We start from the raw sequence: 25,507 nt of genomic DNA on the forward strand, positions 1-25,507 counted from the left end.
CTTGGAGATTCAGTGTGTATGGTGTGTATGTGGACAAGGGTTCATTGTCAGATCATGGGTAACTCACTAGACTTTTCACTAGAGCTCCAATGAGGGATGTGGGGACTTTCCCTGGAGGACATTGATTTTTCTCTAGAGCAAGTATAAGGAAACATTGTCAGCAAGACTCCATAAATATTTCAGATTTTACAGGCCAGATGGTATCTGTTGCAACTACTCAGCTCTTCTATTGCAGCAAAACTCAGTCATAGATAATTCATGAATCAATGTGTGTGATTGGGTTCCAATAAAACTTTATTTGCAAAAACAGTAGGGTGGAGAAGACTTGGCCCATGGTTTGTAGTTTCCTAGTCTCTTGCCTGTGGGCATATACATTGAGTTCCTGGAGGGCTAAGAGCCAGGCAGAGACAGGAGGGAGGGTCCCACTGTTCACTAAGTTGATCCTCAATTAATTTTCTGTTTTCACCTGGCTATTTATGATGTGAGGCGCCTGAATTCTGAACTGATGTTGACTCAATTTCTCTGGAGAATAAACTGTTCATCTTCTATGATGGTAGAAACTAGGGAGAGATAGTTTCCTAGTGGGGCAGTTACCTAGGGATCCAAAGATCCAGAGACAGACTTTGCCCATTCCTCTGGGTTAGCCCCAGGTTTTATTCTTGCTCTCCATGGTACCTTCAAAAGCCAAGACCAAATTTTGTTGGGCAATCTGGCTCACTTTGTTACAATACTGACACTTAACACACAGGCTATAATGTTCTTCGCTCTGTCCTCAACCATCTTGTTTTCCTTTTTTTTTTTTTTAATTAAATTTTGAAATATTTCAGGAATACAGAAAGGCGTAAGAATTGTAAGGACATCATCCTTGTTCTCGCCACCCTATTAAAAAAATAATACAATAGAGACAGGGGCCCATGGTTATGCCCTAATTCCATAGACTCTCAAACTTGGAAAAATTTGTTGAACTTGTTAATCCATTAATTTGTGGACCATGTCACTCGTATCATTTTTATTCCTTTACTGACACATTGCTTTTGAGGAGGGAGAGAAGAGAAACATATGTCCACAATATTGTCTTGAGTGAACTTGTTATAATTAATATGATCATTTCCTTTATAGCAGACACAGATTAAAAAAAATTTTTTTTTTTTTAGTATACATAATACTGTAGTAAAACACCATTGTTCACATAGGTTTTTCCATCTTCTGGGTTATTTATTTAGAATTAATACCCACAGGTGCAATTATTGGGCCAAAAGGTATGAATATTTTTATGGTTATCGATCCACCATAAAACTTTCCTCCAAGCACTGCCAACTTGAGTGTCATCAATCTCTCCTGAAATGATAAATTCAGAACCACAGTTCTTACTACTGAATTGCAGAGGGTAAGCATGGTCAATTACTGCAGAAAGTGTGAAGAAATTAGCCAACAGCTATAACTCACTGCCAATCAGAAAGTGTGGTCCACAAACCAGCAGCATAGTGATCACCTGAGAGCTTGTAAGAAATGGAGAATCTCAAGTCCTACCCCAGACCTACAGAGTCAGAAACTGCATTTAAATCAGATTCCCCAGGTGATTCATATGCACAGCAAAGGCTGAGAAGCACCACATCTTATTTGATATTCTGAGGGGTTCCGGTCATTTTATTCATCCAATCAAAATGGAGGAGCCTGGGATACTTTCAGTTTTAAACAGGGCTCCAGATTTTCCCATCATCTCACAGCCTCCTCACTTTTCCAGGTGTGGTCTGTTGCCCAGCAGGGGTGTAGGAGGAGCATTGGTCCAAGCTGGAAAACCTTGGTTCTCATTCTCGGGTGAACCATTTGAGTGATCTTTGTCAAGTTCGCCATGTTACATAATGGCCTTGTGGAGCACTCAGGACCATTTGAGGAAAAAAATGGAAAGGTATTTCAAAAGAATCTTCCAAATCTTCTATACACGTAAAATATGTGATTGCAACCACCATGTGCAGTGGAGGCATGCTATCCTCATAGGAGCATAAGGTAGGCAGTGTGCCCAGATGAAACTTCATCCCTAAGAACTCTGTGGCCTCTCAAGGCTCTGGGGCAGCACTGTGGCAGGAAGGGTGCTGTGACATCTCCATAGGGAGCCATCCCTTTGCCACTTGGGAGAATTCCATTCTTTTTGAAAGAAATGGATTGTACATTAAGGTACATAATAGTTTCCTAGGGCTGCTCTAACAAATGACCACTTACTTGGTGGCTTAAAATGACAGAAATCTACTCTCTCTTACTTCTGGAGGCTAGAATTTCTGAAATCAAGGTGTCAGGAGGCCTGTGCTCCCTCTGGGACTTGAGGGGAAGAATCTGTCCATCCTTGCCTCTTCCAGCTTCTGGTGGCTCCAGGAAGTCCTTGGCTTGTGGATGTGTAACTCCAATCTCTGCCTTTGTCTTCACATGACTTCTCCTCTGGGCCTTGTCTTCTTCCCTTCTCTCTCTTACTTGTTATTGGATTTGGGGTGCCCCAGAATAATCCAGGATGATTTCATCTCAACATCCTTAATTCACATTCACAGAGAGTCTTCCCAGATAAGGTCACATTCATAGGTCCCAGGGATTAGGACTTGCACATACCCTTTTGGGGGCCACTATTCCACCCATTGTAGGGAACATGAAAGAATCCAGGCATGAAGCTGGAGAGGATGCACTTGACCACCTGACTCCTTCCCTCAGATCGGCACAAAAAACTAACCAGCAGATGGTAACCTCAACCCTTTTCCAGGGACAATGGGTCACGTGAGATGTGTCTGAGTCATGATGAGGTGTTGGGGCTTTCCTGATTATTATGTACTTGGGCATCCACAGAATTCTCAGAATTTGAGATAGTGGGTGTAGTCCATGGGGCTCTCCTTAGCCGTGACACTTTTGTCACTCAGAATGTCTGCCCCTAGCCATTCCAATGACCTCAGCCTCCGGTGGCCCCAATCTCCAATCAAAGATGTCTACCCGAGCAGATGTCTACCAAGACAAATGGTGTGTGTGCGCGTGTGTGCGCATGTGTGTGCGTGTGTGTGTGTGTGTGTGTGTGTGTGTAGGCGGGTGTCTGTCTTATAACTAATTAATTTCAAGTTATGTTTTTTTTTAAAAACCAGAAATGTATATCCCTCAAGTAATACATAGGGATGGAAAGACACAATTTCCTCCCCTGCCGTCCTTACCTCTCCTCAGATTTCCATGATACAGGCTGGAGTTTGTACCAGCTGCCTCTCCAGGTTGTTGCATGAGCTCTTCCACATGGCCACACCCGCACTCAGTGAAGGCAGGTCTGACCTGCCATGCCAAACCTAGGTTCCTGGATGGAACCCAGCAGGAGTGCTTGGGATGAGAGGGGGCAGGGGAGGCTCAGGAGAGGCTGGGTAAGAATACTGAGTACTTGGGTACTTGGGGGACCCTGCCTATTTGTGGCCTGGTTGCTTGCCAGTGAAGATAGCTGTCATGTTGACCAGCCCAAGGCACCTGAAACTTAGAGGGCCAAAGAGCAGCGAGGAGGATGTAAGCTGTAATGAAACATGGGCTTACAGCCAGGTCTCCTTTAGAGAAATCTGGGGATACCTCCAAAGGGTGGAGGAGAGGTGGTGAGATGAATGGGGATGTTGGTTCAAGAGAAGTAGTTGAGAACCTAAGGAGGATTTTGTAACCACTGAAGTTAAGGGTGCAGGATTGGACTATGTAACCTGCTTTAAGTGTGACTGAAGCTGCTCCTATGGCCTCACCCCACATCGTGCCTTCTTAGACTAGGGTTTAGATGGGATCCTAGATATGCAGGGAAGAACATGTGAAGAGAGGGGTAAGAACTTCCCACAGAAATGCCCAGCAAGCTATACCAAAGCAACAGAGCTCCAATTAGGATGATCACTATCTGTCCCCCAAAGCCAATGATGGGCAGCATTGGTCAGCAGGGAAGTTTGTTGTATTGGAAGAGGTACAGCTATTTTGTTAGAGTTTAGGTACATGAATAAAGTTGGTTAGAGGCTTTGTAAAGGAAACAGTAAAAATTTTATGGACAGGTGCACTTTGAATGTAATATTTTATTGATAGGAGTGGGATGTACTGACTAATCACTGAATTAGACTGAGCTATACCAGGACCTTCTAATCAAGCAAGAGACTTGATTTTTTTTTTTTTAAGACAGGAAGGGGGGGGGGGGGGGGCAGGAGGGAGGGGAGAGAGAGAATCACAAGCAGACTCCCCGCTGAGTGAAGAGTCCAGTGTAGGGCTTGAGCTCATGACCCTGAGATCTTGACCTGAGCTGAAATCAAGAGTTGGATGCTTAGCCAACTGAGCCACCCAGGTGCCCTGAGATCTGGAAATTTTTAAAGGTATTTTAGAAAGGAAGATCTTGAGATTCTAAGAGGATGAGAGAGATTGGATGGTATATTAGTCTCTTACAGCTGCTATACTTAGTGACTTAAAAACACAAATGTATTATCTTATAGTTCTAAGGGTCAAAAGTCTGAAATGAACACTGTGGGACTAAAATCAAGGTATCAGCGGGACTGAGTTCCTTCTGGAGGCTCAAGGGGAGAATCCATTTCATTGCCTTTTCTTCCTGATAGTGGTGTCCCACATTCCTTGGGTCCTGACTCCCTTCCCTCTTCAAATCCAGCAATGCCTGCCCAAGGCTGGATCACATTGTGTCATTCTGACATTGACCCTTCTGCCTCCCTTATCTACAACAAGAACTCTCCTGGTTACACAGGGCCCACCTGGATAATCCAGGTAAACCCCTATGTTAGACTAACTGACTAGTAATCTTAATTCCATCTGCAAATGTAATTCCCCTTTGCCATATTTTACAGATTCTGGGGATTAGGTCCTGGGCATTGCTGAGGGACAATTATTCTGTCTTCCACAGGTGTCATTTGAGAGGCATTTGTGCAGAAGGTAGAGAATGAAGTCACTTAACAGAGGGTGTGGTGGTAGGCAAAAGGTGTACACCAGGCCTGCAGGGACTTTTTGGGAATGGAACCAACATGTTTTATTTCATTGTCGTGGTTACGACCTCTGCAAATAAGCTCAGCATTCATGAATCTATGCCCACCCGTGTCCTGTTTGCCATCACTGCATGCGAAACACAGGAGACAGCAAAGTGCCTTCTCTTGGAGGTTCCTGTGAGTGGCTTTGGCTGTCTGGAGTCTGTTGTCTTAACCCCTCTCCTAGCTTTTGCGGGGTTGGTTCTTAGAGAGAGGGGCCGAGAAGGTTAACTCCATAGTCAAGGTGGCAGAGGGCTGAGAGAAGGTGAAAGAATGCCCCACCCCAGAAAGAGATGGAGGAGGATCTCCTCTTCCCTCATCTTCTCAACTCCATGAGACTGGCCAGTAACAGCACGAAGGGTGGAGTGCAAGCAAGCACTGCTCGCCTTGTCCCCGCTCATCTGGGCCGGAGGTGTCTTACTTACGAGCTAACACTTTCAAAGTGGGTTACGGAGGCAAGGAACAAAGGGTTGGTTGCCTAGGATAAGACCTAAGCTTCATGCAGAGAGTACAAGGCTTTCGTGTCTGCATTTGGGCTGTGCAATGCCATTTCTTAAGTGTCAAAAGAGGTACAAATGGAGACAGAAATGTCATCTAGGGATATAGTGAGTGTACTTGGTTGGGTTGACCCTTGTGCTGCATCTCTTGGGGTCCAAGTGAAGCAGTTAGGGATCCTGGGAAGTGAGAAGCCCTCCAGAATGGGTAAACAAGGCAAGAAAATGGGGGTTCCTGCTCAGTCTTCACCATCTCCTGGGAATTGCACCCAACATGTACCTAGGGCTACTTTAGGTGCTGCCAAGTGTTTATAAGCCCTGCTCCCAGCCACAGTAGATCTGTCCAGGAATGGATACCTTACTGACCCAAGCAGGGTTGCTACCCTCTTTCTCTAGCTTCAGGTATAGAAACTGCAGTTACAATGTTCAGGGGTTGGAGGCAGTCCTGTTTCTTAACACCTGTCTGTGATTAAAGAGGCTGAGGCCAACAAGGAAAGTGGAGCAGGACAAGAGGTGAAGAAGGAGCCTTGGGAGTGTTTGGGGCCCTGGCTCCAGATTTTTTTTTTCTTTTAAAGTGTGGAGCCCAGCATGGGGCTCAAACTCATGACCCTGAGATCAAGACCCAAAGCTGAGATCAAGAGTCGCTCACTCAACCAATGGAGCCACCCAGGCATCCCCTGGCTCCAGCTATACCAATACTTAGGGGTGTGGCTGGCCTTCCCCAAGCTCAACTCTGCAACTCCTCCTTGTAGGGTATGGCCAGCACATGCTCCTTTCATTGGAACTGGGTTCAAGCTGGGGTTCTATTTCCTGGCAACAAAGCAATAGTATTGAAAGAAGGATGAAGGTGATGGGAATGTGATGGCAAGTTCATGGAGTCACCCTTTGTAGCCAGAGAGGCTTCCTCTCCCCCAGAACATGCACTTCCTTGCAGTGCACAGACAAGTTATCAGAGTCTCCTGGAGACACATTAAGACAATGAAACGGGCCAGCAGGCAATGTGGGAGGCAGAAGCACTGTTGGAGTCCAGAGTCAACATCAATGGCTGCAGGAAGACTTGAGAAAGGACAGGAAAAACGCAGAGAGAGAACAGAGAGGCATGGAAAGAGCTTTGCAGACAGCAGGCACATAACAGCATACAAACAAAAATGTCCACAGACCATTTGGGTGGCACTAAAGCAGAATTGAGAGGTGTTACAGACTGAATTGTGTCCCCCCAAATTTCATATGTTAAAGCTCTAACCCTGCAATGTGACTGTTCTTGAAGATAGGGCCTTTAAGGAGGTCACTAAGGTTAAGTGAGGTATGGGTTGGGGCTCAGATTTGATAAGACTTTGGTCATAAAGAGAGGAAGAGACACCAGATCTCTCTCTCTCTCTCTCTCTCTCTCTCTCTCTGTACAGAGGAAAGGACATGTGATGACACAGAAGCAGGAGGTCATCTGCAAGCCAGGAAGAGAGGTCCCACCAGAAACCAGCCTGGCAGGCACCTCAATTGTAGACTTCCAACCTTCGGAACTGTGAGAAAAATAAATATTTGTTGTTTATGTCTCCCAGTCTTGGTATTTTGCTATGGCCACTTGAGCTGACTATTATAGGAGGAAATGGAGAAGATAGACTAAATACAGGAAATCCAGAGGAGGTACATTAAGAGCACGATTTCTCATTGAGAAGTTTTAACATCCTTGTCTCCTTATCTCTGCCTCCTTCTCATTAGCATATGGCGTTGTTATTATCAAAGGTGAAATTCTCACATCATTAGAAGGTGTGGACACAGCAACCACCCACCAAATGTGCCGCCAGCATCAGGGGTTTGAACTGGTTCTTGGGGGAGTCTGCAGCCGGCTGAATTATCCCCATAGTCCCTTCCATTTCATTGTAGAAAGGGGTAGAAGCTCATCTCCTGGCTGCCAGGGGTAGGGCCCATGGTCAGTCATTCAGTCAACATTATTCAGTACCTACTAGTGCCATGAAATAATGAACAGCCTTCTGGACCGCAGGGTGATGCTCACACCGAGCTAATAGCAAGGTCATGGCTTCTAACAACTTTGACCAGTAGTCATGGGTTATTACACACACACACACACACACACACACACACACACACACACTTTATATGTGGGGCCTCATATACGACATATATAGGTTATATATATTATAGTTGACCCTTGAACAACATGAACAACATGGGGATGGAGCACTGAATCCCGGTGCAGTCAGAAATCCATACAACTTCACTGCCCCAAACTTCACTGCCAATAGCCTGCTGTTGATCAAAGCCTTACTGATAATATGCACAATGCATATTTTGTATGTTGTATATATGATGTGTTGTATTCTTACAATAAAGTAGACAGAGAAAAGAAAATGTTATTAAGAAAATCATGATTATGATTAAGAAATTAAGAAATTATGATTAAGAAAATCATAAGAGAAAATACATTTATAGTACTGTACTATTTTATTGAAAAAAATCTGTGTATAAGTGGCATTCAAACTCATGTTGTTCAAGGCCCAACTAACCCCTGTATATATATATATATATATATATATATATATATATATATATATAATGGGGGTCTATATATGTATATATACATATGTACTATGTATATATACATATTAATGGATTATATATACATATGTATATATAATCCATTAATATGGATTGTTAAATCTAATGAGGAGAGAAATAATAAAAGTGAATTTAGAAAACTTTTAGGCCAATCACTTAAAAAATTCTGAGAGAAAAGTTTTAGAATTCATCCTCTTTCTCTTAACAAAAAATTGAGACACAGTTTTATTACAAATTGTAAAGAATATGACAAGAAACGTAAAACAGGTGAGTTGGAGGAAGAAGCGATGGGTTGAGGGGTGTCTGGAGGGACCCCTAGAGCTTTGCACACATAAGGAGTGTGGTCTACAGAGCAGGTGTGGGTGAAGATAGAGACACAGAGTCCGGGGAGACGGACAGTGAGGAATGGTTCACAGCCGTGGGATGTGGGACGGCGAGGCATGGAGTGCAAAGTATTATGGGACAGTGACGATCATTTCTACTTTAGAAATGAAATACAAATACGCTACAGCACTCATTAGAAATCGGGGCCTCTAAACGGGGAGGAAACCTGGGAACTCTATGTGGGAAAGGTGAGTAGGAGAGTGTGTTTGCAGTCCCTTGCACTGTATGTGTGGTTTTCTAGACCTGATGCACTAAAGAGAAACAAGACATGAGGAGGTTCTGGCTAGAGAGGGAAAGGACTACAGTACTACAAAGAGGGAAGAGGAACTTCTGGTTCCCGTTCGTTCATTCATTCATTCATTCACTCATTCATCCAGCTTTTTCATGTTGGGGAAAGGTGAGGAAAAGAGAGACTATAGTCTCTTATAAAGAACTCCTGAATTGTGGGTCACCAAGAGAAAATACTTTCCATGGAGACATGTGAGATGAGCGAAGGGACATGAGGGTGAATTTAGCCTCTCAGAAGGAAGACTACATGCCAGGCCAGGTACCTCAGCCCTTCTAGGTTTTGGTTTGGACACCGTGGCCCTGGCTATCACGTTACCTCTGAGCTTTCCTTCCCTGTCACCTGAGGTGGGCTGGGAAAAAGAAGACACAAAGATCCCACGGTGTCTGGAATCACATAAAAGCAACGTTGTAATGACCTCTTCGGCCCCATTTCTTCCTTCCCCCAAACTTTCATTAAACATTAAGTTCATGGACTTCCATCACCCTAGCTGGTTTTTTAATAACCCTCAGGGTATTCAGGCCCTTGCTGTCTTATCTCATTTCGTTAATTACATTTCAGGATCATGGAGGGTTGGGAGGCAGAGGAGGAACCAGCATCCAATTTCAGAGAGCAGCGCGATCCCGAGATGGGCAAGCAAGATGATGTAAAAAAATCAATTCAGCAGTCGGCTGTGATGCACAAATGGCTCCCAGGGATAGGGTAAGGACAGCCAAGTGCACAGGCGGATAGGGAATGAGACAACTCGATCTCTCTGTGCGGGGCAGTGTGATGTGACTTCTGCAGGGGCGAGGCATGGCTCAGTGCCTAGTGAGTGGGGAGAGATCTCTGCAGATACCCTGCAAAATGCAGGGGCTTTTTGGACCCCTTGGAACTGAAATGTATACTGTTTTGCATTCCCAGATTGGTTTGTTAAGTGCTGTAGGGCGTGGGTGAATAAAAACGGGGCTCCGATGAGGACCCTGGCAAAGGACGGTAAGACCTCCATTGTTTGGCGATCTCACACAGGTGAGCTATACAACCGAAACGGCCTCTGAGCAGAGTCTACAATGACACAAACCCTAGGCCTCAAGGCTCATCGCCTGAATTCAGAAGAGCACGCCCCTCGGAAAAGACTCTTTACTCTTGCTTCAGGACCAAGGCTAAGGGACTTGGTCGTTTGATTTCCTGGTATGGTAGATTGATTTAAAAATGAGTCTATTTCTCCAGCCCTTGAATCTGGTCTGGGCTTGTGACATGCGTTGACCGATAAAAGACAACAGAAGTGCCAGAGTGTCAGTTCCAAGCCTCAAGAGGCTTCGCCTGCTTGTACCCTCTCTCCTGGAATTCTACTATTCCCACGTGAGCAAGGTCAAACTTGCCGGAGGATGAGAGACTATGTGAGGGAGAGTTCAGCATCCCAGCTGAGGTCACGCTAAACCACCTGGAGCCAAGCACATGAGAGAGCCTAGCCAAGAGCACAGAGCTGTCCGTGGCTGCACATGGATACCAGCCCGCGCCCCTGGGAGCCAGCTGGCACATAATCACGCGAACCGTAGCAAATGCCTACTGTTGGAAGCCACTAGGGTTTGAGGTCGCTTATTACTCAGCGATATCTAACAGAAACACCTGGTCTGCCTGCAGACTGTTGACCAGGAACAAGAAAACAAACCAACAATCAAACAGCTAAAAAGCAGAAACACAGACTCGAAGGTTGTAATGGTCTGAGGCTCTTTAGGGAAAGGGAAGAAGTTTGTGGCACTTCATAAGACACTGATCATTGGCAGTTGCAAAGCACAGTATAAAAGTCACCCAGGAAAATTAACTGAAATATAGTCTCCTTTCTTTAAGAAGGCAAGTGCATAAACCATGCCTAAGAAAGATTCTCGTTTGGGGGCACCTGGGTGGTGCAGTCAGTTGGCCATGCAACCCTTGGTTTGTTTGGTTCAGGTAGTGATCTCAGGGTGGTGAGATGGAGGCCTGTGTCGGGCTCCGTGTTCAGCGCAGAGTCTGCTTGGAGCTTCTGTCTCCCTTCCTCTCTGCCCCTCCCCCTTTCTCTCTCTCTCTCTACTAAATAAATCAATCTCAAAAAAAAAAAAAAAAAAGAAAGTAAAGGAAAATATTTTCATTTAAAATACTTAAGGGGCGCCTGGGTGGCTCAGTGGGTTAGGCCTCTGCCTTCGGCTCGGGTCGTGGTCCCAGGGTCCTGGGATCAAGCCCCATATCGGGCTCTCTGCTGAGCGGTAGCCTGCTTCCCCCTCTCTCTCTGCCTGCCTCTCCGCCTACTTGTGATCTCTGTCTGTTAAATAAATAAATAATTAAAAAAAAAAAACTTAAGATAACAGGCTTAAGGTGTTAAACACTGTTTATCTGGGAGATTCATTTATGTGTGCAGGGACCATACTACCTGAAGCAAAAATCGGGGGTGCCTGGGTGGCTCAGTTGGTTAGGTGAATGCCTTCGGCTGAGGTCATGATCCCAGAGTCCCAGGATTGAGTCCTGCATTGGGCTCCCTGCTCAGCAGGAAATCTGCTTCTGCCTCTGACCCTCCCCCCATCATGCTCTCTCTTTCTCTCTCAAATAAATAAATAAATAAATAAAATCTTAAAAAAAAATCAGGTAGCATCTTAGATAGAACTTTTTGTTGCTTCCAGGTGCAAAAGGCAGCGTATGCTGGGAAGTGGAGTTTGGTTGTCATGTTGTTGGCCCTTAGCCACGCATGGTGACAATGGGACAGTGCGGTTGAAACCAAGATGACCCCAGAAGATCTGCACAGAAGAACCAAGCTCTTCCCATATGGCCTTTCCTTCCTCACAGGTGCCAGAATAGCGGTGCCATAGGAGGCTGCCGGGGCAGAAAAACAGATGTGGGCTGCAGGGCCAGCCTTCCTGGGCAGCCTGTGGGCAGCAGATGGGAAAGAGACAGGGAGGAAGAACTGCATTTGCAGAAAGCCGCTGTCTGCAAGACCAGCTTCACTTCATGGCTTGCCCTTTATGGCTTCCTCTGAACACCAAACGCCCAGTTCTTTCTGTTCCACGTACCTGAAGTCTGCTCCTTTCCAAGACACCATTCAGCACCATAGGGTGCTTAATGATAAATAAATCATTAAAAATGATAAAAATAATGGTTCATATTTATTGCCTGTGTAATACATGCCAAGGACTGGATGAACTCATTAACCCTGTAAGTTAGTGCTACTGTTCTCTCTCCTTTAAAGAAACAGAACGGAGGCACAGAAAGATAAAGCAGCTTACCTAAGGTTGCACAGTTAGAAAATGGGCAGAGGCAGGACCCCAGCCCTGACGCCTGGCTCCACACCCATCCCCTGATTCGTCCTGCTGGGCTCCTTCAGTAGGCAAGTGTCCCTATTCCCTTCCCGGCTGGGTGTGCTCACAACCTTTGACCACAGCCCTGACCCAACCCATCACCAGCCCCGGAGCCTCTCCCCAGCATCAGTTCCCAGGGAACTGCATGGCATGCACCTGTTCTCTGGGGGACGAGGTCCTTTGCTTGGCGGCTGATTACCACCCATCACCTGCCGGAGGCCCAGGGAGAGCAGCGCCGGCTCAGGGATGTGTGCGCCCACCTGAGACAACTCAGCTTTCAGCTTCGGTGAGCAGAGCAGTCGCACCCAGGGCCAGCTGCCAGCGCCTCCTCCCCGTCCCCGCCCCCGCCGCTGCAGAGGGCCAGAGGCTCTGGACTGCTTTATCTCCTGCTCACACCCGTCTCCTCTCCCTCCTCCTCTCTATCTGGGAGTTTCCTCGTGGTTCTAATGAAAAACCCTTGTGTCACATTGAAAAGTTGCCAGTTATTGCTGCTGGGAATAAAATCTGGTCTCTGCTGGGCGGAGACTCCGGAAGCTTCGAGCTGGGAGTGAGGACAGGCTGGTTGGAATCATCTCTCCGGTGCCAGTTGAGCAGCCTCAAGCATAATGAGATGCTGCCAGGTGGGGCCCTCCCTGACAGCGCTAAACAAACACACACCAGGCCCTGCCAGGCTCCCCGCCCCACCCAGACCGTCTCCGGGCCCCGCCTCAGCCCCGCACACCTGCCAGGAGTCAGTGGGCTTCCCTCAGGCTGACTGGTTCAGGCTCTTTCCCCACATCCCCCAGAAATCAAAGCAGCGTGCCCCTTCTTCTGTGAGCTCTCAGGTCACACAGCTCCAGGCTGAGCACAGAGCCTCAGGACTACACAGTGGCTTCCCCAAGGAGACCTGGTCAGTGCACCTGCAGATTATTCAAAATGCAGGCTCCTCTGGATCTACCTGGAGTCACTGAATCCAAATCCCCACAGCTAGGGTTTGGGAAACCCCATTCTGAACCCCTCCCTGCCTGGACAGTCCTGCTCAAAACCACTGGACCCGAATGAACTGACCCAAGGGAAGATGCTTCACCCCATCCCCCGAAACCGCCGCCACACACACACATGCTCTCCTAGGACTGCAAAGTCTCATGTGCCCTTTAAAGGCCAGGTGTGACTCGCGCTGATCCTCCCAGCACATGGGGACAGTCATTCCTGCCCCTCTTTCACAGAGATGGAAGCCCAGAGCCCCTTACAGGCTACGGCACCAACGCACGCTATGTCACCCCACCACCTCCCTCATGGCCACTCTCTGGGACAAAGGCAACCACAGTGAGATCAGAAAGCAATTTTAGAAGCTGGTACTTGGGGAGACCCCCAACATGACAGCTGGGGGTGGGCAGTGGCTCTGTGGCTAGCAGAGGCAGCAGCAGACCTGACTCCACAGAAATCCACGTCCAAGTGCAAGCTGAGCTCCAGCCTCCGGCCACCTTGAGGAATGCTTTCTTTGGAGAAAACGGGAATCTCAGTGATTCTCACAAGGGGCGATTCTGCCTCCCTCCTGGCTCTGCCCTGGGAACGTTGGATGATGCCTGAAGAGATTTTTGGTTCTCATGATTGTGAGGTGGGTTTTGGCATCTAGTAAGTAGGCAGAAGTCGGGAAGGGTGCTAATTATCCTAAAATGCAGAGGACCGCCCAGGATGTCAATAGCGACATGATCAGTGAGTCCCGGGATAGATGGAGATGCTGGCTCCAAGCCAGGGATGTTCTTGGTCCCCTGAACACAGGGTGCTCACTTAGCGTTTTGGATTTGGGAGAGGAATTTTTCTTAGCCTCAATTTCTTGTTTTTCATCTAGAAAGGGGAGGGAGATCAACCTGGGGGCCAGCAGAGACAGGCTCATAGGTTGAACACACAGCCAGCCCTCTGTGTGAGCTGGATTTAAAGGATCCACTTTATGCCAATATCCAGTAAATGCTAAGACCCAGCTTAAAACCTTGTTCCCTCAGATACTGGTCATCGCTTAAACAGTAGCATATGGAGGGACAATCGTTCGGTGTGAGACTGTCTGATCAGATTTATTCCATCACGGATTCCCCAGGGGGTCTCTCCTCTTCACCGAGGATTCGAAAAACAGACCATTTAGTTGACAAAATTGAGTTTCCCCTGCGTTAACAGAGTGGGAGTGGAACCAGCTCCGGGTGCAGACTGTAGCACGAACGTTCCTGAGGAAGCCGGGCTGGAGGTGCCAAATATTTTCTTTACGGTTGATTTGAGGCGGTTCTGGGATTGATGGTGTGTGGAGGTGGAACGCCTCCTGATGGCTTGGCCCCCTCCGACGAGCACGGCCAACACCTCAAAGGGCACACATCATTTTCCTCCCCCGTAAAGGAATCTGGGCATTTTATAGCTGAAAAGGGACCAATTCTATTTGAATTAATCAAGAGGCTGAAGGTTAAAGTGCATTACGTAGCTTTTAAGGACATTCTTCCTGGATTGACAAGGTCCCGTGGCCACCCCCTGGAAAGCTTCAACAATGGAATGTTTCTTGACATCACTCAAGGGAGGTCTGCTGTCTTAGCGGTACTTGTGTGGGGTCTGTGTTTTTTCACTCATCAGTTTAAGAGATGACTATGGTCTGCCTCTTGGTGTGGTACATACTTGTTAGCTGTGACCCCGTAACATTTTTCTTTTGTTAAATTAGAGGAAAACAGTAATATTATTGAGGGGAAACATACCTTTCAGCCACTTTGGACATTTTTAAACAATGTCTGTCAATCTGTGCATTCAAAAATGTTATCTGGGGAAAGATAGAACAAAGGTATTAAGATCAAACTTGATTTTTTCCCCCTTCTCCCTATGAACCCAAACCTTGTATTTCCATCCATAACCAAACAGCTCTTCTGGCCAGCCTTTGCCAATGCACCAGCTTTGCATTCCAACAATCATTGGCCCATCTGGAAGTTCCCACCATATTCGGGAATCACACTCCACAATTTAGCCTATGCTAATATTCTGTACTGTGTTGTAGCCTAAGTCTTGACTCCCAAAAGTGATTGCAAGCTTAAAGGCAGTGGTAGACATCCTAGGAAGCTTAGCAGCACTTAGACGCACTGTAAATATCTGGTTGGACTGATTTCCAGTGATTTCCCTCTGCACACCTTTCACAACTACATTACACCCACCATATGCTTGGTGTACTTGACTAGATCATCAAATAGCGACTTCACATATGTTTCCTCTTGCCCACCCCAAATAAACTTGTCAGGGGTGGGCACCTTTGGGTTTCCCCCTCAGAAGCTAGTAAAACATAACATAAAGATCTTGAAGTCACTTCATTGTCAGTGAACCCTAGAAAGGAGTCATGTAATTAGCCATTGTCTGCTGTCCCTGGTTGACCAGTTAGCTTCTCATCATGAAGGAAGGCAACATTGAACCAAATAAAGCTGAAGTGGCACAGAGAGTGGGGCTTTCTTTATTTGTAAACTTGCCTTTTGAATCACAGCAATAAAGTCTGGTGGTTCTGAGCTACCTTACTCTGCAAGTTCATTACAATCTTAAGGACTATGTGACATCTGTCCCCCCCACCCCCATCAGTCTCCACGGCATTCTGTGGGAACCCCAAGAGACTGGGATCACTCCTCTACGTCTGTCTCTAATAACTGCTGGGGGAACTCGGTAGAGATTTTGTCCTCTCGAGCTTCGGTGGGTTGTTCGCACACAGCACTCAGAGGTTCAGGTCATCCACAGCTGGGTTCCACTGTGGTTTCCAGGAACTCAAAGCTCACTCAGCCTTCAGAGGTGAACATTCAAAGGGTTTTCAACCTGGCCACGTCTCCTCCTGGGAGTGCAGTAGTCAATTCATTCACCTGTTTCCGGATGTCCTCTTTTGTAGTTTTCCTGATTGGCTGACTGGGTATGTGTACGGGGCTTTGCGACTGGGACTCTTCTGTCACGCCATACACTGACTAGAGAAGAAGCAAGAAGATAGAATCATGCATCCTCAGAGGAGCAGGGCGCCTTAGGGGTGGGCACTGCAAGAGCTCTTTTGATGCTTCCAATCCCCTCTGTAATGTCCTGACAATAAGTGACCAGCCCCTGCCAATTTCTACAGTGAGGGGACCTCTTCCTCTTCAGGCAGCTTGTCCCATCTTTGGGCTACCACTGTTAGATGATCTTTCCTTTCACTAAGCAGCAACCATCTCTTGACTATCAGTGTGTCTCCAAATATGGCCCTAGACCATCTGCAAAGAATCATCTGGGGGTTCTTGGTAAAGGTGCACATTGCTGAGCTCCAACCCCAGACCTACTGAGTCTTTGTGGGCAGGGTGTGGGAGCCTACACTTTTATCAACTGGCCCAGGTGATTTTGAGGCACAAGAAAGTTCAAGAACAACTGTTGAAAGTTATGCATGGAGGAGCTTCTCTAGACTTTCTGTTCCCTGGTAGATGACATGCTCCTCTGGTAGAGACTGGTGAGTGTCGGGTTTCAGACTCTTTCCTTTTCAGCCAAACAGCTTATGGCCTCAGTTTCTCCCTATGCTATGCTTATTAAGCAGTTTCCTTGTGCTGGAGACAGAGGAAAGATAATCTTTGCTCTGGGTATGAAATGAAACCCCAAAGGCTATGCAATGTATAGCTGAAATTTATAAAATCAAGAAGGGGTCAGATAGAGAGGATGTGAGGTCCATGAAATTCTGGAAGATTAAAACTAGGGGGCCCTTAACGATTAAATGAGGATGTTTTAAAACTAATATCATAAGGTCTAAAACCTACAAGGGCATAACTCATCTCAGTAAAGAATAAAATATGTAAGTGGATTCAAGAAGTTGAAATATATGTCATGTCTTATGTGAGTGTGTGTGTGTGTGTGTGTGTCTGAGAAAATGAGAGGATTGGCCATCACAAGAAACAGCAATGCCTTGGGGTACAACTCTAGCTTCTTGAAATTAACATCATGGGGGACAGATATGTCCTCCAACAATATGGCCCTTGGTGCCATGGTGAAGTTGGGGTATACCAGTTGTGGGGCAGGTTGAGGGGGGCAGCCTCGAGTATGTCATGGCCACTGCCACTTCCAGGAGAGTGAAACACGGATAAATGATGGTTGGCCCATTCACAGCTGGGCACAATGGTGATTTGAATTTGGACGATCTAGCTACATAAAAGACTTTCAAAGTACTAAGCTCACCTTCACCTGTGGGACTTGGATAATTTTTGTTCCTTTAGTTTCTTTTCCTTCCCAGAGCCAATTGCTACTCACCTTCCACACCTCAGCACACTTGAGCCTACTTTGGAAGCCCTCAGGGAGCCCCGGGTCTGGTGTCCCCTCCCGGCTCCCTGGCACCATCCAGCATGTCCCTGCCACAGCTCTCTGGACTGCCTTGGGGTTCACCCCCTGCCCCCGCACCCTCTCTCCCAGGCTGTGGGTTTTGTGACAACTTGTGTCACCGTATTTCAGCAGCAAGAAGGGCGCCAAGTACACACCAGCCACTCCACAAATATTTGTAGAATGAATGAATGAAATGGTTTCAAAGGACAAAATGGGGTAGAATTAACAAATAGCAAACGACTGTTTGAACAGTACTAGAAACAGAAGGGCTATTTGCATCAAGAATTTTTAATTTAGCTAAACTAGCGAACCTTTTTAACCTTTTGTGGGTTCTTCAGACGTCGGCATTTCCTGATATCCATTTCTGTTGTGTTCACACAGCCTGGCTGAGAAAAAAAAAATCATATAAATTACCAAGTGAAAATCACATCTTCCATTGTGACCCTAGCAACACCATGAGACCCAGTCTCTGTCTTTCCCATTACAGGTATTACATGATTAACTCCACTTGGCTGTTCACCGTTCCTTTTACAAAGACGTTTCGTCTTCAGCATGTGTTCCTGCACAGAGCCTACCCCTCACTATCTAGGGGTAACAATGCAGAGGGTAGAGTGAAGAGTTTATAAGCAGAAAAGTCCTTTTTTTTTTTTTTTTTTTTTAAAGATTTTTATTTTTTTGCCAGAGAGACAGAGAGTGAGAGAGGGAGTACAAGTCGGGGGAAGAGGAGAAAGAGAAGCAGGCTCCCCGATGAGCAAAGAGCCCGATGCAGGACTTGATCCCAGGACTCTGGGATCATGACCTGAGCTGAAGGCAGATGCTTAACCCACTGAGTCACTCAGGTGTCCCCAGAGTAAACTTCTTATTCAGAGTGGCCAGATCGTTTCAACCACAGCCTTTGTTACTAAACATTATCTGACCATCTACAACAATCCAATATCATGATGGGGAAATAGTTTGTGGTTTGCTTTTAACCAGCTTTTAGACATAGTTTGAGGACATAGTTTCCTCATTCCAGTTCCATTTCATGAGGAAAATGCAAGATTTGTCTTAATCATAGGAAATTAGAAATCCAATCGCACCTCATTATGCATGGAATTTGTCTTTGTGAGTTCACCTACGAGCTAAACTTTATTCATAACCCCCGAGTCCCTCTTTGTGCTGCTTCGTGATCACTTGTGGATACAGACAGAGCAGCAAAGGCTGTGCGGAGCCCAATGTGTGTGTTCCCGGTGAGGCAAAGGTGAGGCTCTGCCTTTCTGTTTCATCTCTTACTGTGAACAAATGTTCTTTTGACGATCTATTTAGGACCACCTTTTCCACATTTCTGTGCTTTTTGTTGGTGATTTTGCTGTTTAACACAGCCCCGGAGCACAGTGTGATGTGACCTCTTGTGTTCCTACTCGCAAGAGGGCCGTGGGGTGTGTGACAGGGAACACAGGTGTGTCAGTTAGAGAACACTGGTGGTCCCGAATTCAGTATTCATGAATCAACAACATACATTAAATAAGACGTCTTTAAACAGAAGCAGGCTGTGGACATGGTTACCTACCGATCAACTGAAGAAAAGATTGGGACCAGAGGAACCAAGCCCTGCATGTCTCCTGGGATAGTGGCTCAGCCCTGACTAATTCAGCGTGCACAGTTACTTTGCAGAATGTAACTACCGTGAATACTGACAATGGACCACATTTGAGGAAGATTATTCTAAGATATAGAGTTGAGTGACAGCAGAAATGGAAACTGCTTGTTCAAAGCGAGGGGAGGGAGAAACATCTATCATGCAAATGGATGTCAAAAGAAAGCTGGAGCTAGCTGTGCTTATATCAGACTTAAAAACCAAAGACAAACGAGAGGAGAAGGGCACTGTATCATAATAAGGGGACAATCCAACAAGAAGTTCTAACAACTGTAACTACTGATGCACCCAATTTGGGAGCACCCAAATATACTAAAAAAAACCCTCCAAAAACAAAAAAACAAAAAAACTCAGAAACTGCTTATTTTGGGGCTGTAAACTTCTGGGGCCCAGAGGTCCCAGGGAAGCCCCTACAGTTCTCCTGTTCCAAGTCTGTATTTCATGGATGAATAACTCTTAAAAGCTGAAACTGTCATACATTCCAGACAACCCACCCACATTATATTGACGGAATGGCAAAACCAGTTTCACAAAGTTCAGCAATGCTCTTTAATTTTAAGAATGAGACACGTGGTGGCTAAAGAGAGTCTTTTCTTTCAAGTAAAGGAAGAGGGAGACAAAACAAAAACACAGAGAAGCAAGGGGAGCTTTCTCACCACTGGCCGGTGCACATCCCAAAAGGCCCGTTCTTGACTATCCAAAATTTTCCTTTCCGTCTTGTCCTTTTTCCGATCTATCCTGGAAGAGCGAAGGAAGGACATCAGAGGCTCCTGTTTCTAGGGGCTTAGTGCACACGGGGCTCTTGGCATCTGTGCGGTCCCTGCTCTCTGCAGGGCTGTGACATAGGGGCGGACCCTTCCCTCAAAGGAACCTACAGAAGTCCACACGTGGGATGAGTATTTTTCTTAGGCTGGACTGCAAGTCATCACAGATGTGGACTGAATGTGGTGGGCCTAAGGAGAGAACCAGAATCCAACTGTCCAAGTGAATGATTAAGATTGAGATTATTCAGTATTGAATTATCCCTGGACACACCCCCACCCCCCATCAAAGTGGATACTGCGTATTCAAATTATAGGAAAGAATGTAACAATAGGCCTGCCGTGTTTCATCCTCAAGTTTGAGAATTTGCTTTAGATTCAGAGTCAATAGAAATGTCTTCAAAATACTGCAATTGCATGTTTTAAAAGTCACTTAAAGCCTCTAGCTTTCTAAAAGCAGAGTAATAGCCCTAGCACGTGACAAGAACCAGAAGGCAAATATGGCTGGCTTCAGCTGGGGGAGGCACAAATTGCAGAAGGGAAATTACAGGTGACAAAGACAGATTCATTATGTTCTGATCAGTAAATAGATAAGAGTTTTTTTTTTCTTTTAAGCCTGTATTACATCATATTACCTCTCTAAGTAAAAAGTAACAGATTAATTGTGTAACTTCTGGTTCTTGGCTCTCTTGGGAGCACTTTAGTTTACAGCCCTGAAATAAACCATAATCACCCTGAGATTTCTGTGATAATTACTGTGTACTTCAACGGCCCACAATTATAATATAATCACAGACTTAATCAAAAAAGTTAATTGAGAAATACTGTGTATGTACAAAGTAACAATTTCCCCGCCTTTTTCAACATACGATGCTGGGTGATCCTTAATGTGAAAATTAGCTCTCCTCTTTGCTTCGCAGCGGCTTCTGAGTACACAGGTTGGATTCTGCCTCCTCCTCCCCTCTCAACCCTGCTCCCACTTTCTCTTTCCTCGGGGCCCACAGCTCCTCCAGCTCAGCTCAGCTTCCAGTGCCCACCTCACTCCTGGCTACTGGCAACACCAGGTAGGCTCTGCATGTGGAATTGTGGGCTGAGGGGAAAGTAGAGACTGCAGAGGGAGGGGGAGGGCCATTGTACTACATCAGCCACTGGACCCGAAGTCCTTGGGTCATTTCCATCAATGACCACACACCTGTGAGAGATGCCCAACCGTATGGCCTGAGACCCAGCCCTGGGTGACAGGCTGCAAAGCTGCCCAAAGAGTGCAGAGGGGCCCTGCTCCGGGACAAGTGGCATCCAGAGAAAAGATGCTTGCCTTTGCCTAGCTCAGCGTCCTTTTCTGACGCCCTCCTCTGCCCCATTTCTTCTGTGAACACTTCTGATTAAATCAGAGATCGTTGCTGGGGAGGGCGAAAGAGACCCCAAGCCGAGCTAGTTCTTTTCCTAGAACTGAAAGGACCTGGTTGACAACTGTGCTTGTGGACAGGGGGCCACAAGCCTCCTGTCCACAGGGAGGTAGGAATTTCCAGTATACCCCCCTGGGGAGGGAAAATTATGGGGGAAACATTCCAGCTAGTCTTTTATCTCTTAGACTCCGGGGGAGAAAAAGGGCCTTTACTTGGTTGGTGGCTCTGAAAGAAGGAATTGAGAAAGCTCAGGTCCATCCTTTCTGGGTCCCGTGCATGGGCCAGCCTATTCTTGGGACACCTGCCCTCTACATGCAGTGAACTTACAGGGCTCACATGTGCCCTGGGCTATGAGCTTCTCAGATATTTAGGTCTGCTCAGCATGGGCAAGTTGAATTCCAGGGTAAAGATCTGTGGTCACAGATCCAAAGTAATGCCCTAGAACCTGGATTTTTTCAGCAATAATCATAACACACTGGACTCCAACGTCCGACTTCTGTGCCTTATTTCTGATGTTCTCAGCCCCTCCTCTGGGGGCAAAGGGAGAGGGACTGGCCTCCCTAAAGCTCCAGCATGTTTTTCTATGCAGAGAGAATCTCCAGAAAAGTGGGTCTGATGTTTTTTTCAGCCCCTGAGCCCAGAAGAATACTTGGAAATCTCTTTAGGAAATAGAAACTTCTTCTAACCAGATTTCTACGTTGGGGAGCAAGCCCATTGCCTGCTAAGACACATGCTTTTGAAGTTATTTCAGAGTGCCATTGATTACAAAGATGAAACTTCTCCATCTTGACCTTGATTTCTACTCTGCTGCTCTCGTGCAAGACGACAGCATTTGACCAGCCGTGGCCGGCCGGCCGTGGAAGGAAACCACTCTCACACCACCTCCACTTTCCCGACAGTCTTTCTCTCTTTTCCAGGGTCTCTGTCAAGTTCACCTACTTCACTTGAGCTTCTGCTTGCATAAAGATGAATTCCCACTTCCTTGCAAAGGCCCTCTGGAGTCTTGCTAAGTTTTCCTAATGAGAAATCAAAATCAACGAGAAGGCATTAATCCTTGTAAGTCTGCACATTGACACCTATGCTTATTACAAAGCGGTCATCTATTTTGGTTACTCCCAGCGGAATAGCGGCGCCCCACTTTAAATCCACTGGATATGAACCCAGTGTGATTCGGCCCCAGACCCTGCTGTACAGAGCAGAACTATTAATATTCATTTACACGCCCATTAAATCTGAAATCTCTGTGGTTCACCTGATTCCTCTTTTCTCGTGTGTTTTACACGAATGCAACTCACATGGCACTTTCCATCACTACCACGCAAAAAAGGAAGAAGGGTTTGTGGCTATTCATGTGGGATTTGGGGAAGGGACGGGGGCTGGGGCGCTTTTTGCCACCTATTGGACATCCCCGAGAGCAAAAGCAAGAAGGGATTTCTCAAGATGCATCTTCCAGCAAGCTGGGACCCGGGAGGGCGGCAGGAAAGAGAAACACAGATGACCTAGCATTCGTGCCTTTGAAAGTTTGGATTCAAAAGCAGGAGAAAAGGGAAAGTCTATATTTGTGATGTTCATGAAAGGAAAACCCAAAAACAGAAAGAAAGAAAGGGCATCCAGGGTTGCCTTTAGAGAAAGAGGGCAGAAGCTTTTCTCTAAGTCTGTAGTCTTACCTGATGGCGCAAGGGGACAGCGAAGGGGGTGTTTGACAGGTCCCCTAATGATCCACCTAATTCTGATGGAATGCAAGGACAGAGCCCACATTATGCTATGTATTTTCATAGAGCTCATGCCAGCACTAATTGATTACCCTCATTAGGGGATTATTAATATAAAAGGAGCTTCAGTTGAAGATCAACCCACATAAACTCAGTTATTATCAAGGCTCAGTGTATGAGTACCTCAAAAAAAAAAAAAAAACAAAAAAAAAAAACAAAAACCTATTCCTTTCATTCTTCTACTGTTCATGGGAAGCAGAGTTGGTGATGCTTACGTATCAGTCAATTAGGGAGCAGTTACATAAATTATGAACAGACATGCCATGGAATACTAGGCAGCCATCAAAACCAATAATGTGGATTATTATTACTGACAAGGAAAGATTCTCAATATGCTTACAGCATATGATCAGGGAAAGAATCAGCTTACAAAGTAATGTTCAGGCTATGATTCAAGGTTTTTTTGTTTTGTTTTGTTTTGTTTTTGTAAAGGAAAAAAATGTATGTACAGAAGAAATGTTAAGGGAGAAGGACTGCAGGCTTTCTCCTTTCTTTGCTGTTTGAATTTAAAAAAAATTATTTTTATTTTTTTATAAACATATAATTTATTATTAGCCCCAGGGGTACAGGTCTGTCAATTGCCAGGTTGAATTTTTTTTTTTACAAAGAGATTATGTCATCAGAAAAAAATTAATAAAATCACTGAATTTTGAAAACAAAATACTTTTTAAATTTTCTAACCTACTTTTAGGCAGAGGTCAACTTCAAAGAACATCTTGAAGCCGTATTCTTTACAAATACCAAAGCAGAACAGTATAGGGCAAGAGAGAAGAAAATGGAATAAAATCTATCTGGAGTTGATGCTATCTTTTCTAAAAGACAGGACCTTTTCTAAAACATGGAAAATGTGGGGAAGAGAGACACAGTGGGGACAGGCCACCTGCTTCTGCAGGCTGGGTCTTTCGGATGGGTCACACTAGGGGAGGGATGCAGCACCTTGTACGGGGTACACAGAGGTAGGAGAATGGATTCTGAATGAGGGGCAATGGCTGGTAAGTGAGGGCTGATGGGGACAGGAACTAGGTGTCCAGATACTCAAATTCACAGAACAGCCATGCTAGGGTTTGCTTGGGAAGATCATAGTATTCCAATATATTTATGTGTAATGGCTCCCATTGATAAGCACACTTTGGCCAGGTCCTGAGGCCCTGGGTCAAAGGTACCATGTCCTCCAGAACTGTTTCCCCACTGGCTTGTGCCCAGGTTCCCAAGAGCAAAGAAGTCTGATGCAATGGGCCTCACACTTATTGTGGGAAACTGGGGCAGCATGAGAGGGAGATTTGGAAGGAAGGAGCCGGAAGTCCTGTTAATGTTGTTGGTTGACGGGGGAAGGGCTCCTCGCTGCCCCCAGGGCTGCCCCTCCCCCTCGCTGCCAGCCTTTCAGTCGTTTCTTGGCTCAGCAGCTTCTGTGCCTTCTGGAGGGTGTGTGACAATTTGGTCAGTTTCCCAGATTCTCTTTGACCCATATAAAGTTTGGTTTAGGGGAAAGAATCTGCAACCATAAATCTGAAATATTTCAAAAATTATCTGAGCTTCAAGTCCTCTGTGCCATGGCTCTGTTAAACGGGAATGGGTCTGAGTGTGGTGGGACCTCCAAGTTTTGCAGGAACCCCCTTTTTGAAAGAAGGTGGTGCAGGGGGAGAAGTGGGCATGTCTGTTCATCGGACACATATCTTCTGGATTGAATTTGGTCCTTAGATTCGACTGCCAAGAATGGGGGAGTTGGCTTAAAAAATGCAATTAAAAACTATCATAGAATAAGTTTAAAAAATTCTCATATTGTCTCCGTTTTCTCCTTTTGGTGCAGCCGTATGCACTGAAACACAGGTATCAATTAGATTCCTGGAACGACCACCACAATCAGGATACAGAATAGTTCCATCATTCCCAAAAAACTCCCTGTGCTGTCTCTTTACAGCCAAATCATGCTCTGACCTGTAACTCCCAGCAACCAGTGATCTGTTCTCCCTCATGACGGTTTTGTATTTACGAGAGTGTCATGGAAATGGAATCACACAGCGTGTCATCTTTGGAGACTGGCTTCTTTCATTTCATGTAACCTCTGGAGTACTCATCTAAGTGCTTGTGTGGAACAACAGTTTACTCCTTCTCAACCACAGAGGAGAGTTTATTTCCCTGAATGGACATACCAATGTTTATTTCACCCTTCACCTCCTAAAGCACATCAGGGTCGTTTCAGCTTTTGCTTATCACAAGCAGAGCTGTTATACCCAGGTTTTTGTGTGAACAGGAGTTCTGATTTCTTGGGGGTGTGTACACAGGAGCGGGACTGCTCAGTTAGATGGGAAGTATATGCTTAACTTTGTAAGAAACTGCCCGTCCATTTTCCAGAGTGGTTCTGCCATTTCGCATTCCCACTAGGCATTCCCAGGACTCTTTACTTTGGCCACTCTGATAGGTCTGCGGTGGCATCTCACCCTGGATTTAATCTTAATTTCCCTAACGGCTGCTGTTGTTGAACATCTCTTAATGGGTTTATTTGTCATCCGTAATGTCCTCTCCGGTGAAGAGTCTGTTCAAGTCCTTTGCCCATTTTTGAGCGATTTGTTTTTTTACTGCTGAGTTTG

General features: G+C 45.9%; 1 protein-coding gene across 3 annotated transcripts in view; it reads right to left on the reverse strand.

The window, feature by feature from the left end:
• The window catches only part of RGS6 (regulator of G protein signaling 6), a 542,081-nt gene that overhangs the window by 55,421 nt on the left and 461,153 nt on the right, over positions 1 to 25,507 (reverse strand). For all 3 annotated transcript variants that reach the window (XM_059373828.1, XM_059373830.1, XM_059373829.1), the window contains exons 8-12: positions 22,087 to 22,163; positions 19,637 to 19,718; positions 17,656 to 17,730; positions 15,883 to 15,981; positions 14,752 to 14,813 (exon numbers count right to left, since the gene is read on the reverse strand). In XM_059373828.1, the coding sequence (XP_059229811.1) occupies positions 14,752 to 14,813; positions 15,883 to 15,981; positions 17,656 to 17,730; positions 19,637 to 19,718; positions 22,087 to 22,163 (395 nt within the window). The remainder of the gene's footprint in view (positions 1 to 14,751; positions 14,814 to 15,882; positions 15,982 to 17,655; positions 17,731 to 19,636; positions 19,719 to 22,086; positions 22,164 to 25,507) is intronic.

The sequence above is a fragment of the Mustela nigripes genome, chromosome 13 (assembly GCF_022355385.1).
Source record: "Mustela nigripes isolate SB6536 chromosome 13, MUSNIG.SB6536, whole genome shotgun sequence".
NCBI lineage: Eukaryota > Metazoa > Chordata > Mammalia > Carnivora > Mustelidae > Mustela > Mustela nigripes.